General features: G+C 44.3%; 1 protein-coding gene across 13 annotated transcripts in view; it reads right to left on the bottom strand.

The window, feature by feature from the left end:
* Positions 1–12,633, bottom strand: part of LOC112234772 (mitogen-activated protein kinase kinase kinase kinase 4-like) — a 100,296-nt gene that overhangs the window by 16,834 nt on the left and 70,829 nt on the right. For 2 of the 13 annotated variants that reach the window (XM_042306471.1, XM_042306473.1), the window contains exons 16-27: positions 12,127–12,342; positions 11,520–11,558; positions 9,783–9,895; positions 8,091–8,248; positions 7,793–7,890; positions 7,579–7,587; positions 6,840–7,021; positions 5,631–5,748; positions 4,720–5,016; positions 2,153–2,267; positions 1,753–1,920; positions 1,515–1,658 (exon numbers count right to left, since the gene is read on the bottom strand). In XM_042306471.1, coding sequence (XP_042162405.1) covers positions 1,515–1,658; positions 1,753–1,920; positions 2,153–2,267; positions 4,720–5,016; positions 5,631–5,748; positions 6,840–7,021; positions 7,579–7,587; positions 7,793–7,890; positions 8,091–8,248; positions 9,783–9,895; positions 11,520–11,558; positions 12,127–12,342 — 1,657 coding nt within the window. Of the gene's footprint in view, positions 1–1,514; positions 1,659–1,752; positions 1,921–2,152; positions 2,268–4,719; positions 5,017–5,630; positions 5,749–6,839; positions 7,022–7,558; positions 7,588–7,792; positions 7,891–8,090; positions 8,249–9,782; positions 9,896–11,519; positions 11,559–12,126; positions 12,343–12,633 lie in introns of those variants that run through there. The other 11 variants (XM_042306477.1, XM_042306472.1, XM_042306474.1 and 8 more) reach the window with 11 other exon arrangements.

The raw sequence follows: 12,633 nt of genomic DNA, 5'->3' as shown, positions 1-12,633 counted from the left end.
CCATGTGCAATTGCAAACCGTAGTCTGGCTTTTTTATGGCAGTTTTGGATCAGTGGCTTCTTCCATGCTGAGCGGCAGAAATCTTGCTTGTTTGTAGGTGACCAAATACTTATTTTCCAGCATATAAATAAATTCATTAAAAATCCTACAATGTGATTTTCTGTATTTATTTTTTCTCATTTTGTCTGTCATAGTTGAAGTGTACCTATGATGAAAATTACAGGCCTCTCTCATCTTTTTAAGTGGGAGAACTTGCACAATTGGTGGCTGACTAAATACTTTTTTGCCCCACTGTATCTGGTGTACTTCAACTGTCTGATCCTGTGTCCTGTGTGAATGTAAGTATGCTCTCTCTAATTCTCTCTCTCTCTCCAATTCTCTCTTTCAGAGGAGGACCTGAGCCCTAGGACCATGCCTCAGGACTACCTGGAATTTTATTTTTTTATTTAGCCAGGCAAGTCAGTTAAGAACAAATTCTTATTTTCAATGACGGCCTAGGAACAGTGGGTTAACTGCCTGTTCAGGGGCAGAACGACAGATTTGTACCTTGTCAGCTCGGGGGTTTGAACTTGCAACCTTCCGGTTACTAGTCCAATGCTCTAACCACTAGGCTACCCTGCCGCCCCATGATGATGCCTTGCTGTCCCCAGTCCACCTGGCCGTGCTGCTGCTCCAGTTTCAACTGTTCTGCCTGTGGCTATGGAATCCTGACCTGTTCACCGGACGTGCTACCTGTCCCAGACCTGCTGTTTTCATATATCTAGAGACAGCAGGAGTGGTAGAGATACTCTTAATGATCGGCTATGAAAAGCCAACTGACATTTACTCCTGAGGTGCTGACTTGCTGCACCCTCGACAACTACTGTGATTATTATTATTTGACCCTGCTGGTCATCTATGAACATTTGAACATCTTGGCCATGTTCTGTTATAATCTCCACCCAGCACAGCCAGAAGAGGACTGGCCACCCCTCATAGCCTGGTTCCTCTCTAGGTTTTGGCCTTTCTAGGGAGTTTTTCCTAGCCACCGTGCTTTCCTAGCACCGTGCTACACCTGCATTGCTTGCTGTTTAGGGTTTTAGGCTGGGTTTTTGTACAGCAATTTGAAATATCAGCTGATGTACGAAGGGCTATATAAATACATTTGATTTGATTTGAATTAGTCTATCAGAAGCTTCTAAAGCCATGACATCATTTCTGGAATTTTCCAAGACGTTTAAAAGTACAGTAAACTTGTAAACTTCTGACCTACTGGAATTATGATACAGGGAATTATAAGTGAAATAATCTGTCTGTAAACAATTTTTGGAAAAATGACTTGTGTCATGCACAAAGTAGATGTCCTAACCGACTTGCCAAAACTATAGTTTGCTAACAAGAAATTTGTGAAGTGGTTGAAAAACAAGTTTTAATGACTCCAACCTAAGTGTATGTAAACTTCCGACTTCAACAATATGTGTAGTAACTGTGCATGTATAGTGTGTGTAGTAACTATATGTATAGCGTGTACAAACCTGATATAGTAACCAGGACGTTGAGTCCCTCTAGGACATCCATTTGTTGGAAGCGGCGTCGGCTGATGAGGGGATACACCTTCCCCTGACCGCTACGATCCAGCAGCATCAGACCACTCTCTGTCCCCACCAGCAGGTTCACTCCTACAAACACTTTCACCTTTAGTTTGCTGCCACCTGTGGCGAAGACTGAAATGACTGAGATAACTACATAGCAGAGATAATTGTGACAACTCACCCCAGAGCGCAGCACACAGGATCTCAGAGTTGAACCTCTTCTTGTACTTGCGGATCTCTGGGGTGTCACTCTGCGGCCGTGTGTTGACAGGGTTCACATTGACCACGGAGCCTTTACGTGACGGGTCCGCCCTCAGTGCCTCCGCCAGCCTGGCATCGTTCCCAAAAGCTGCAGAGGACAAGGAAGGGATTGAGTGTAAATACAAGCAGATTATGTTTTACTATCATATAGATTCAGTTATATTTAGTATACATTTATATAACTTTTGTCAGTTGTAAACAGGTGTTCTCTGGTGTTGCCTCAGAATCTAACACCAGGTTGATTGACACTGGAGGGAACCACTCAGATACTACTGAAGGGGACTTGTCATCCAATAAGGGGGCTGGGAGAATGGGTTTACCCAGGTTGTTGAGAGCTGCGCCGGATGTAGAGACCTGGAGGAGGCGTGGATCGATAAAAGGAGTGAAGGAGGAGGAGGACTTGTGTTTCTGCATTGTGTTGCTGACAGAATGACTCTAGAGGAGTAGGAGAATAGAACAACAATGAGGATACATAGAATCACATGTATTTCTACCATTATGACATTGACTTACCTGCCAACTCATAGACCAAGACAACAATGGCAGCAGCGTGTGCAATATGAAATATACAGTGCCTTTGGAAAGTAATCAGACTCCTTGACTTTTTCCACATTTTGTTATGTTACAGCCTTATTCTAAAATGTATTAAATGGTTTTTTACCCTCATCAAATCTACACACAATACCCCGTCATGATAAAGCAAAAACAGGTTTTTAGAAGTGTTAGCAAATGTATTAAAAAAACCTTTGGCAGCGATTGTGTCTTCTTCTGTCTTCTTGGGTATGACGTTACAAGCTTGGCACACCTGTATTTCACTTCTAAAAACCTGTTTTTGCTTTATCATGACGGGGTATTGTGTGTAGATTTGATGAGGGTAAAAAACCATTTAATACATTTTCCCATTCTTCTCTGCAGATCCTCTCAAACTCTCAGGTTGGATGAGGAGTGTTGCTGCACAGCTATTTTCAGGTCTCTTCAGAGATGTTTGATCGGGTTCAAGTCCGGGCTCTGGCTGGGCCACTCAGACATTCAGACACTTGTCCCGAAGCGACTCCTGTGTTGTCTTGGCTGTGTGCTTAGGGTCATTGTCCTGTTGGAAGACGAACCTTCGCCCCAGTCTGAGGTCCTGAGCTCTCTGGAGCAGGTTTTCATCAAGGATCTCTCTGTACTTTGCTCCGTTCATATTTGCCTTAATCTTGACTAGCCTCCTAGTCCCCGATGCTGAAAAACATCCCCACAGCATGATGCTGCCACCACCATGCTTCACCGTAGGGATGGTGACAGGTTTCCTCCAGATGTGACGCTTGGCATGCAGGCCAAAGAGTTCAATCTTGTTTTCAGCAAACCAGAGAATCTTGTTTGTCATGGTCTGAGAGTCATTAGGTGTCTTTTGGCAAACTCCAAGCGGGCTGTCATGTGCATTTTACTGAGGAGTGGATTCTGCCTAACCACTCTACCATAAAGGCTTGATTGATGGAGTGCTGCAGAGATGGTTGTCATTTTGGAAGGTTCTCCTATCTCTACAGAGGAACTCTAAAGCCCTGTCAGAGTGACCATTGGGTTGTTGGTCACCTCCCTGACAAAGGCCCTTCTCCCCCGATTGCTCAATTTGGCCGGACAGCCAGCTCTAGGCCAGCTCTAAGAAGAGTCTTGGTAGTTCCAAACCTCTTCCATTTAAGAATGTTGGAGGCCACTGTGTTCTTGGGGTCCTTCAATGCTGCAGACATTTTTTGGTACCCTTTCCCAGATCTGTGCCTTGACATAATCCTGTCTCGGAGCTCTACAGACAATTCCTTTGACCTTATGGTTTGGTTTTTGCTCTGACATGCACGGTCAACTGTGGGACCTTATATAGACAGGTGTGTGCCTTTCCAAATCATGTTCAATCAATTGAATTTACCACAGACAGACTCGAATCAAGTTGTAGAAACATCTCAAGGATGATCCTTGGAAACAGGATGCACCTGAGCTCAATTTTGCATCTCATAGCAAAGGGGCTGAATACTTATATAAATAAATACAATTTCTAAAAACCTGTTTTCAGTATGTCATTATGTGGTATTGTGTGTATATTGCTGAGGATTTTTTAAATTTAGTTTAATCCATTTTAGAATAAGGTTGTAACGTAGAAGAATGAGGAAAAAGTCAACGGGTCTGAATACTTTCCGAAGACACTGTATAAGTTCATCATAAAGTTCAAAGACTACCAAAGAGAAATGTTAAAAGATGGAAGCAAGAAATTGAGGCAGATGTTAGGAGCATGCAGCTATCAGGCATAGGGAGAATTTCACAAAATCACACTTTGAAGTAAAGTGAACAAGGCAAAAACAAGAGGATTCTATGGTGGGTAAAAGTAAAACAGATGGAATGTTCAGGTAAAAACAAAAGCTGAGGAACAAAAATATATTTAAAGGAATGGCTTTTTATGGTAAAGCAATTGCCAGTGCTTATTCATGAAATATGCTACGTTGTAGCCTAGTCTTGAGGGTTTCTGGAATATGTCTTTAACGATCTGACTGATTAAAACAAACAAATAATAATCAGAGATCGAGGTCTTAGGGCTAAAGGAATACCTGTAATGGGCCTCCAAGAACATGTAAGCCAGTGCAACCTAATATAGTCTCAAAAAGAAAAAAAATATGTCAAATACCAGAAACTTGTCAAAAAAATATTTTTTCAGTGGGAGCAACAAAAATGATCCATCACCACACCACCTTACCTACAGAGCTTGGAGGAAACTAGATTAGTCGTCGCACTCAGAAAAAGGAAACAATAAAGAGCACCACTAGGTGGCCAGAGAGAGAGCAGATGCAACCAGCAGAGGGTGCTCCTTGCAGACCCAGGCCTGAAGGAGGACCAGGGGTCAGAGGGGGGCTGAGGGACATACCTCCAGGAGTATGCTGAGCTTGTCCAGGGGGCTCTGGGGGGACATGGACATGGTGGGGCTCGTCATGCTGGAGGAGGAGGGAGAGGAGGAGGCAGAGGAGGAGGGGGAGTGGTGGCTCTGCTGGATCAGGTCAGGCAGGAGGTGAATGCGGCCCACAAAGCCATTTTTCTCCTGGTGGCCTTGGAGACCAGGGTGGCCTTGGAGGGCAGGGCGAATCAGCCTGGGGCTAGTGTTAAACCCAGGGACAGGGCCATGACCAGGGCTGGGGGCAGGTCGCTTTTTGTTGTCACCTGTACTCTGGAAGTAAGAACAGGGGCACACTTTGGGTCTAGATTTCTTTCTCTGCGGTGGAGGGATTCTATTGGCTATTGTGTTAAGGGAAGACTAGTCTACTAAAGTAGTCTAGTAAAGTAGTCTAGTAAAGTAGTCTACTGAAGCTACAGTCTACTACTGTAAGAGACTTCAGACACATTCAATTGAGGATTAAGTAAAAGAAAATGGTCAACAACAGACACCAAAAGTGTAATAATTTTGTTTACATTTATTAATAAATGATTTCTATGACTTTAGTGGAGCCATTGTATGATGTTCAATCTGTTGCAGGACTACCATCTAGCCTTTATACTGTCATCTAATGGGGGAGCGGGTGGTTAATACTTGGAGTAGGTCCATTTCTCCAGGCTAACTGACCCCTTTCCACTCCAACCCAAACCCCTTCACCAGCAACACAAAGTAAACAATGACAGAACAAATAAGATGAGGTCCAACACAATATCAAACACAGTGGGTAAAATATAGGGGGACAAATTAGTAAATTAAATACCACAATAAAATAACTAAAAGGTTTACAGTGTGTGACTGATATGTTGTTATAAGAGAGGTGGACGGCATGGCCTGGGTGTTGGCCTTACCTGTCTGACGATCAGAGTGTCATCTTTACAGGGTGTGGTTTTAGAGTCACTCTCGCCCTCGACGTGAACGATCAAGGTCTTCACCGATTCCATCTCTCCGTTGCTTAGTCTGGAGGAGCTGGTGGAGTAGGTCGAATAAACAGAGAACCAGGAAGATGGTTAGTGCTGGGGGAAAAAATCAATACAGTTTCATATCGGGAAATTATTTTGGATGATATATGGTATTGTTTTCACAATATGGCAATATTATTTTTGCACTAGTTTTCTGTTCCTGCACCAAAACTCCAGTATTTTTCCTTCCTAGCTTGTTCTCCATCTTCTTTTTATGTTGGGAGCCAATTCGTTTTCAGCACTTTTATTTCCATGACTGATCAAAGCTCGTTTTCTCAAGGCTCTCTCTTGTCTCTCTGCAGCAGACGTATGGTTTAGACCATCGAATCACAATACACAAATAATCCTAATACACATCATATTGGCACCGAAGTATGGTGATATTATCGTATCTTGAGGTCCCTGGCAATTCCCAGTCCTAGTTATAATGACCGGACTTTTCCTTCACTGCAATCACAAGCTCAAATGTCATCGCAATATGATGTCATTGAGTATGTTTAAATGCACACTAATAATTAGATTTTAAACTGATTATGGCACTAGGCTGAGTATGGCAATAGTCAAGTAAACACCAAACTGCTCATTTTCAATCAGCGTAAGGTCATAATCGAAGTAAGCATACAACGATTAAACACCTCGTTTTCTGAGCAGTCTTTCTAATTATTAGGACATGTAAATGCCTTAGAGTTCCAGCTGTGCAGTTGATCTGTGCATGTGCTAGCAAGAGTAGCGCAACCTTCCTTCTTTTGCGCGAGTGAAATGAGTTTGGAAAAACAAAGTATGCATCTTAGAAATAGTTTTCACATACACACTTTAATATGTCCGATCTAAGAATCAAATAGTTGTCCCAAAAATAATATGGTCGCTGTGGTAGATTGGTGATTTTGGGCATTTATCCCATCGGGTAGCCTGATTTCAGATGTGTCCATGTAAACAGGATTATTAGGGAAATCGTTATTCTTGCAAAGAATGTTAACGTTTAAATCAACCTATTATATTAATCTGACTATTCACAACAATTGTATTATTGTGTGCATGTAACTGTACTCATTGTGAGAAGGGTTAGGGGTTAGGGTTCAGTTGTCCTCCTCTACATACACAGCGTGAGAGTCCTCTGGTCCTGAGGTAGACTCCTCTCCTCCCTCCTGGTCTACCTCTTCATCATCCTCATCCTCATCCGTGGTCCCCGACTCCTCACTAGATGAGGAGTAGTCTGTCACCTTGTGAGGGCGTTGCACGTCCTCCACCACACGAAGCTCTTTGGCCAGCGCGGTCAGGTCCTGGGGGTCAGAGGGGGGGGGTCAGAGGTCAAACTATGCTTCCATCCCTTTCTCTGTCTTTCTTTCAGTCTTGCTCTCCCTCTCTTTTTTAGCTCTCTTTCCGGGTTGTGGATGTGTTACCAGGTCACTCGCAGGGTTAAATGCAGGAGACAGGCTGCAGGAAGCTGCTGGGGGAAGAAGAGAGGTCACAGGTGCGCCAGCCAATGAAGAGCCGGCCGGTGAGTAGCAAAGCCAATAGGATATGAGAGAAGAGATGAGTAGAGATGAGTAAGTACATACACTGCTGCCATACTGCCAATGTGTCCACAAGGCTAGAAGAGGTTAGTGAGTCCATCAAGTGACCAGAACCAAGCATACAAGGAAGGAAGGGGCTGCAAGTATGTGAGTGATTGAATGATCCAATAGAAAGAAATAACAAGTATGAGGGGAGGAGATTGAGGTTAAAAGGAACATGAGTAAAATAGCACCAATCAGGAGAGAGGCAAGCCATTAGTACAGAACCCTTCAGCCAATGAGATCTTCAGTACAAATACCCACCCCATTTCATTCTAGCTTACCACTTCCCCCTACAGAATTCACAAGTACCGGTAATCCACAGCGCAGAGGGCGAAACAAACACACACACAAAGAACTATGTCAGATTATTGTAAAACCATAATTCCCACTCAAAACGTAATTTCACCGCTTTCTGAAGTGTCACAACACTTAGTGTAGTTCAACACTAGTTAGTACACTAGGTAGACCACTAGTTTCATGGGGTTAAGGTCTCACCGCCAGTCGGTTAGTTCTGACAGACTCCTTCCTCTCCTCAGGTTTTTTCCCAGCATGCTCTGGATGCTGAAGGGGAGAACCCTCAGACTTTGATGAGGCTGAGAGGGGGACAGTGGGGGATACCGGTCAGTAAATTAAAGAGCTATGTGGAGAATTGTGCCAAGAATTTAATTGTAAATCTGAGTACTTTGTAAAGAGTAATTATGTGTGTGTGTGTGTGTGTCTTGAGATTGTGCATGTAGGAAACTATGCGTGAGACTATGAATGCATGTGTGTATCAGGGCAATATCAGACTCACAGCGGGCTCTGAACCTCTCCCCTGAGCCACTGTGAGAGCTGGGCTGGGAGCTGGAGTTACTGGAGCCGGAGGAGCTGCAAGTACTACCACTGCCACTCGTTGGCCTGGGAACCAGTTTCTCCACCCGCTCCCACAGCAGACGCGGCTCTGCTGCAGCACTGTGGAGAGAAACAGAGAGGGGTTGTTATAGTATAGACACACAACCTTTACACATACACACACAACTTTACATACTGTATAGACACACAACCGTTACATATAGACCTACAACCTTTACATACTGTATAGACAAATACTTTACAGACATACATATTTTACATACTGTATAGACACACATACTTTACATACACACACAGTACTTTACATACACTCAGTGGTCAGTTTATTAGCTACACCATCCCGTTCACAAAAATGGTTCATGAAAACAGATGAAAACAGCTTGTTGAGAGGTCGAAGGAGAATGGCAGTCATGCAATCTAACAGGTGGGCCACAAACAGGCAAATAACGGCGCAGTACAATAGTGGTATGCAGAACATCATCTCGGAACGCACAACTCATCAGTCTTTGTCATGGATGGGCTATTGCAGCAGACGACCACACTGGGTTCACTCCTATCAGCTAAAAACAAGAAGAAGTGACTCCAGTGGGCATGCGATCACAAACACTCAACACTTGAGGAGTGGAAAAACATTGCCTGGTCCAACAAATCCTGGTTCCTGTTGAGTCATGCTGATGATAGTCAGGAGAACATGGCCCCATCCTGACAGGTGTCAACGGTATTGGCTGGTGTCATTGGTGTGGGCAATGTTTTCTTGGCACACGTTAGGTCCCTTGATACCAATTGAGCAATGTTTCCATGCCCCGAAGAATTCAGACTGTTCTGGGGGCAAAGGGGGGTCCAACCCAATACTAGATGGGTGTACCTATCTAATACTTTACATACACACACATTCTTTACATATAGACATGTATACAAATACATATAGGATATATTAATAGACAGACCCATAAAGAAACACACATACATTTCCATAGACACAGACATGCACAGTCTCAAAGGAGATGACGCTCAGCATTATAGAGATATGCTAAGAAGGGAAGAGTGTGTGTGACAGTGCACACACACATAGGAGACAAGGATATGTAACGCATGGCAGAAGAGTAAGTAATGTTACATAAATCCAACCTAGTATCCACACATTGAGAAGAGGGCTCTACAGGGAACAGATAGACACACAGTGTAGAGGTTTTACATTAGAGAAAGGGGATACCTAGTCAGTTGCACATTGAATGTATTCAACTTCTTCTGCATTTAACCCAACCTCCCTGAATAAGAGAGGTGTGGGGGGATGCCTTAATCAACATCCACATGATCATCACCTGGGGAGCAGTTGTTGGGGGTTAACTGCCTTGCTCAAGGGCAGAACAGAAGATTATTACACCGGGGCCCGCTCAGGGATTCGAACCAGCGACCACTTAGTTACTGGCCTAAAGCTCTTAACTACTAGACTCCCTGCCGCCCAGTACTAACAACCCGAATAGAAGTGGAGATGGTGGAGTGGTGAACAGAGGGATAGACGGAGGGGGAGACGGACAGAGCGACAACAAAATAAAGCAAAAAGGATCGATCGAAAGAGAGAAAAAGAAAACGAGACAGAGAAAAAGATAAATGGAGGGATGTGAAAAGGTACCTGCAGGCGTTCCTCTGGCCCGCCGGGTTGTTAGGCGTGGCATTGGAGTTGCCATGTAGAGGAGAGTCCCTGCGTGACAGTACTGGAGACCTGGACGTTGTCCTCACAGGAACCTTCCACACATACAGATGCCTGCTCACAAACACACTCTACGGGCACATACACACACACTCTCGGAGGGTGTATGTGTACAAGAGTGTGTGACATAGGGGTGCCAGGAGCACAAAAGCTAGACACACACTGTTAAGATGTCCCTAGAAAGTCCCCAAACTATGTCCCTGCATACTCACACTGCGTAAAGCCAAACCACTGAAAGTGAGTTCGGTCTGACACAGCAAAAGACAGCATTATATCCACACCAATCTTCCCTCAAATGTTTTTCATCACTGAGCAAATTTCAGGTCTGCTGAGCGTAGAAAATTCTGTGTGTGCTTTTACTGTGAACACTAAGGCTGTACCTGCTTTAAGTTCATTTTAACAGTGGTCAAGTAGGCTACTGTGGCTATTTGATCATAATGTAGGCCTACCACAGAGTGGCTTACCATTAAAAACAATGGAGACAATGTATCCCATAACATTTTTTACATGGAAATTGCTGTTCTATCATACAGCCTACAGTAGCAGCCAATGTGTGGTGTTCAATGTAGGCCTACATTCCATGAGACCTTTGAAAAAACATGCAGGGCTTGACATTATTGTCCTTCAGACAAGGAGGTGACTGAAAATGTTGTTGTGTTGTTTGATGCAAGAAACCATTTTACTAAATAAAACTCACAATTAATCCCATAACATTATTTCAGAGAATCAGACAAATTATGCTACCCTCTGTCTATTGGCTACTTAGCTTATTCAGGCCTGTCTCAAAATACAACACTGCCCCCTTTAAGACAGAAAATTGAGCTTTAGCTAACTTGCTTTTCAAAGACGTCTAGAAATGCACACGTTTTGTGCTCTTGTAGGAAGTAATCACTCCCGCATTGCTGACTACAAATGATCTATAACTGGGCTAATAACTCACTAAGGATATGAACAAATGATCTATAACTGGGCTAATAACTCACTAAGTATATGAACAAATGATCTATAACTGGGCTAATAACCCACTAAGTATATGAACAAATGATCTATAACTGGGCTAATAACACACTAAGGATATGAACAAATGTAAAAATGTGCACATGTCGCTACACATCTACTCACAACCGCCCATGCTGTAAAAACAGTCCAGTTAAAAGTGAATGGCACAGATCCATATATGGCAATAGTATTTTTGCATATCGGCCTACTGCAGCTCTGATTGGTTATGGTGCACAGGTTTGTGTAGAGCCATGCAATAGAATCCTAGTGCTGTCGATGTGCTTCTCTGCGCGCGCTAATATTTCTTCTGCGCGGCAGTCCCGGGTAGCTGCGCGCCCACACAGGGGTTGATAAGGGAAGCGTGTGGATATAATGCTGTCTTTTGCTGTGTCAGACCTAACTCTCTTTCAGTGGGGTGGCTTAACACAAAAACAGCTTTAAAGTTATATTATAGATTTCAGCATTTCTCTTTAGTAGTTTCCAGGGGACAGGAGGGAGAACAGCTTAAGAAGGAACAGGGGGCAGCATCCAAAGCAAAGCAGGGCGGAACAAAGCCACTCCATTCAGATGGAACGCTAACTAACACTGACATTGATATGAGACACTACCAAAGGCTTACACAGGAAGGAGGGGGCAGAACAGGAAATGGCATACTCATACCTCACCAAAGAAGAGGAAGTGATGTTTGATAGTTAGGCCCTATGTGAAGAGAGGACAATAATACCACCTCTAATTTGTGCAGATGGAGAGCAAAAAAAAGGTCACGATTTCAACATGAGGAATATTTTCCTTGGAGAACGTTTCTAACAGTCCGAATCCTACACTTTATTTGTGACAGCCTCCAGCGTCCCATTGATTTGGGAGCATCTCTAATATGCTGAGATGCAAAAGCACTCAGCTGTCAAGTGATTGCTGCTGCAGCTTTCTTTCTCTAGTATTTTTACATCAGTCTGCTATGGAGTCTGCTGGGAGGCTGAACGAGGGAGGGTTCTGAGAGGAGAGACAGAGGGGGAATAGAGAACGAGCCTCTAATCCTTTCATAACGTTCTGCTCTCTTTGAATCCTCTCAGCAGTCTAGGGTGAGGAGGAGGTCGATCCATCGTAGAACTGTTACTAAGACAAATATCACTCTGCTCACTCACTCCAATGTTGTCCTATCCAGCATCTAGTGACTACTAGTATACTGGTCTACAGTTCAGACTTCCTAGCAAAGCCGTCTAATGACTACCAGTTTACCTGACTTTGCCAGAGGATGAGCCTATCTTACCCTGGGAGGGGTGTCGTCTGTGGGGGCCTTGTCAAGGGGCAGGGCCTTGGGCTGGGGGTAGGACTGCGGGTCAGTGCGTGCGGGTGATGATGGTGCAGGGTGATGGTGTTGCTCCTGAGAGCACAGGTGGAGGTGTGCAAAGCTAGGGACGATGGGCTCACTGAAGGAATGGGAGCATGAGACGACGGGGGGAGTGGCCAGGTGGGACCACTGGACCTTCCAAAGACAGAGACAGACGGGTGGTGTCAGAGGGGGAGGACACATTGGGAGGAGTGGGGAGGTTTGGGGGAGGAGGAGGGAGACAAGAGAACAAGACCACAAACCCAAGCAGCAGACAGTGATAGGATACTGAAGCTTCAGGAAGCATCACAATGGGCGGAGTTGTCTTGAGACCAATGGGAAGTCTTAGGAAGTCAGATGAACCATTTGATTGTTTCATATCACAGACAGCCAATGACTGCTCCACCCGTTTTGATGCTCATGACACTTCAGTCCCAACACCAGTTG

The sequence above is a fragment of the Oncorhynchus tshawytscha genome, linkage group LG26 (assembly GCF_018296145.1).
Source record: "Oncorhynchus tshawytscha isolate Ot180627B linkage group LG26, Otsh_v2.0, whole genome shotgun sequence".
Taxonomy (NCBI): Eukaryota; Metazoa; Chordata; class Actinopteri; order Salmoniformes; family Salmonidae; genus Oncorhynchus; species Oncorhynchus tshawytscha.
Note: the sequence above shows the minus strand (reverse complement) of the source record. Positions and strands in the feature narration are given on the sequence as shown.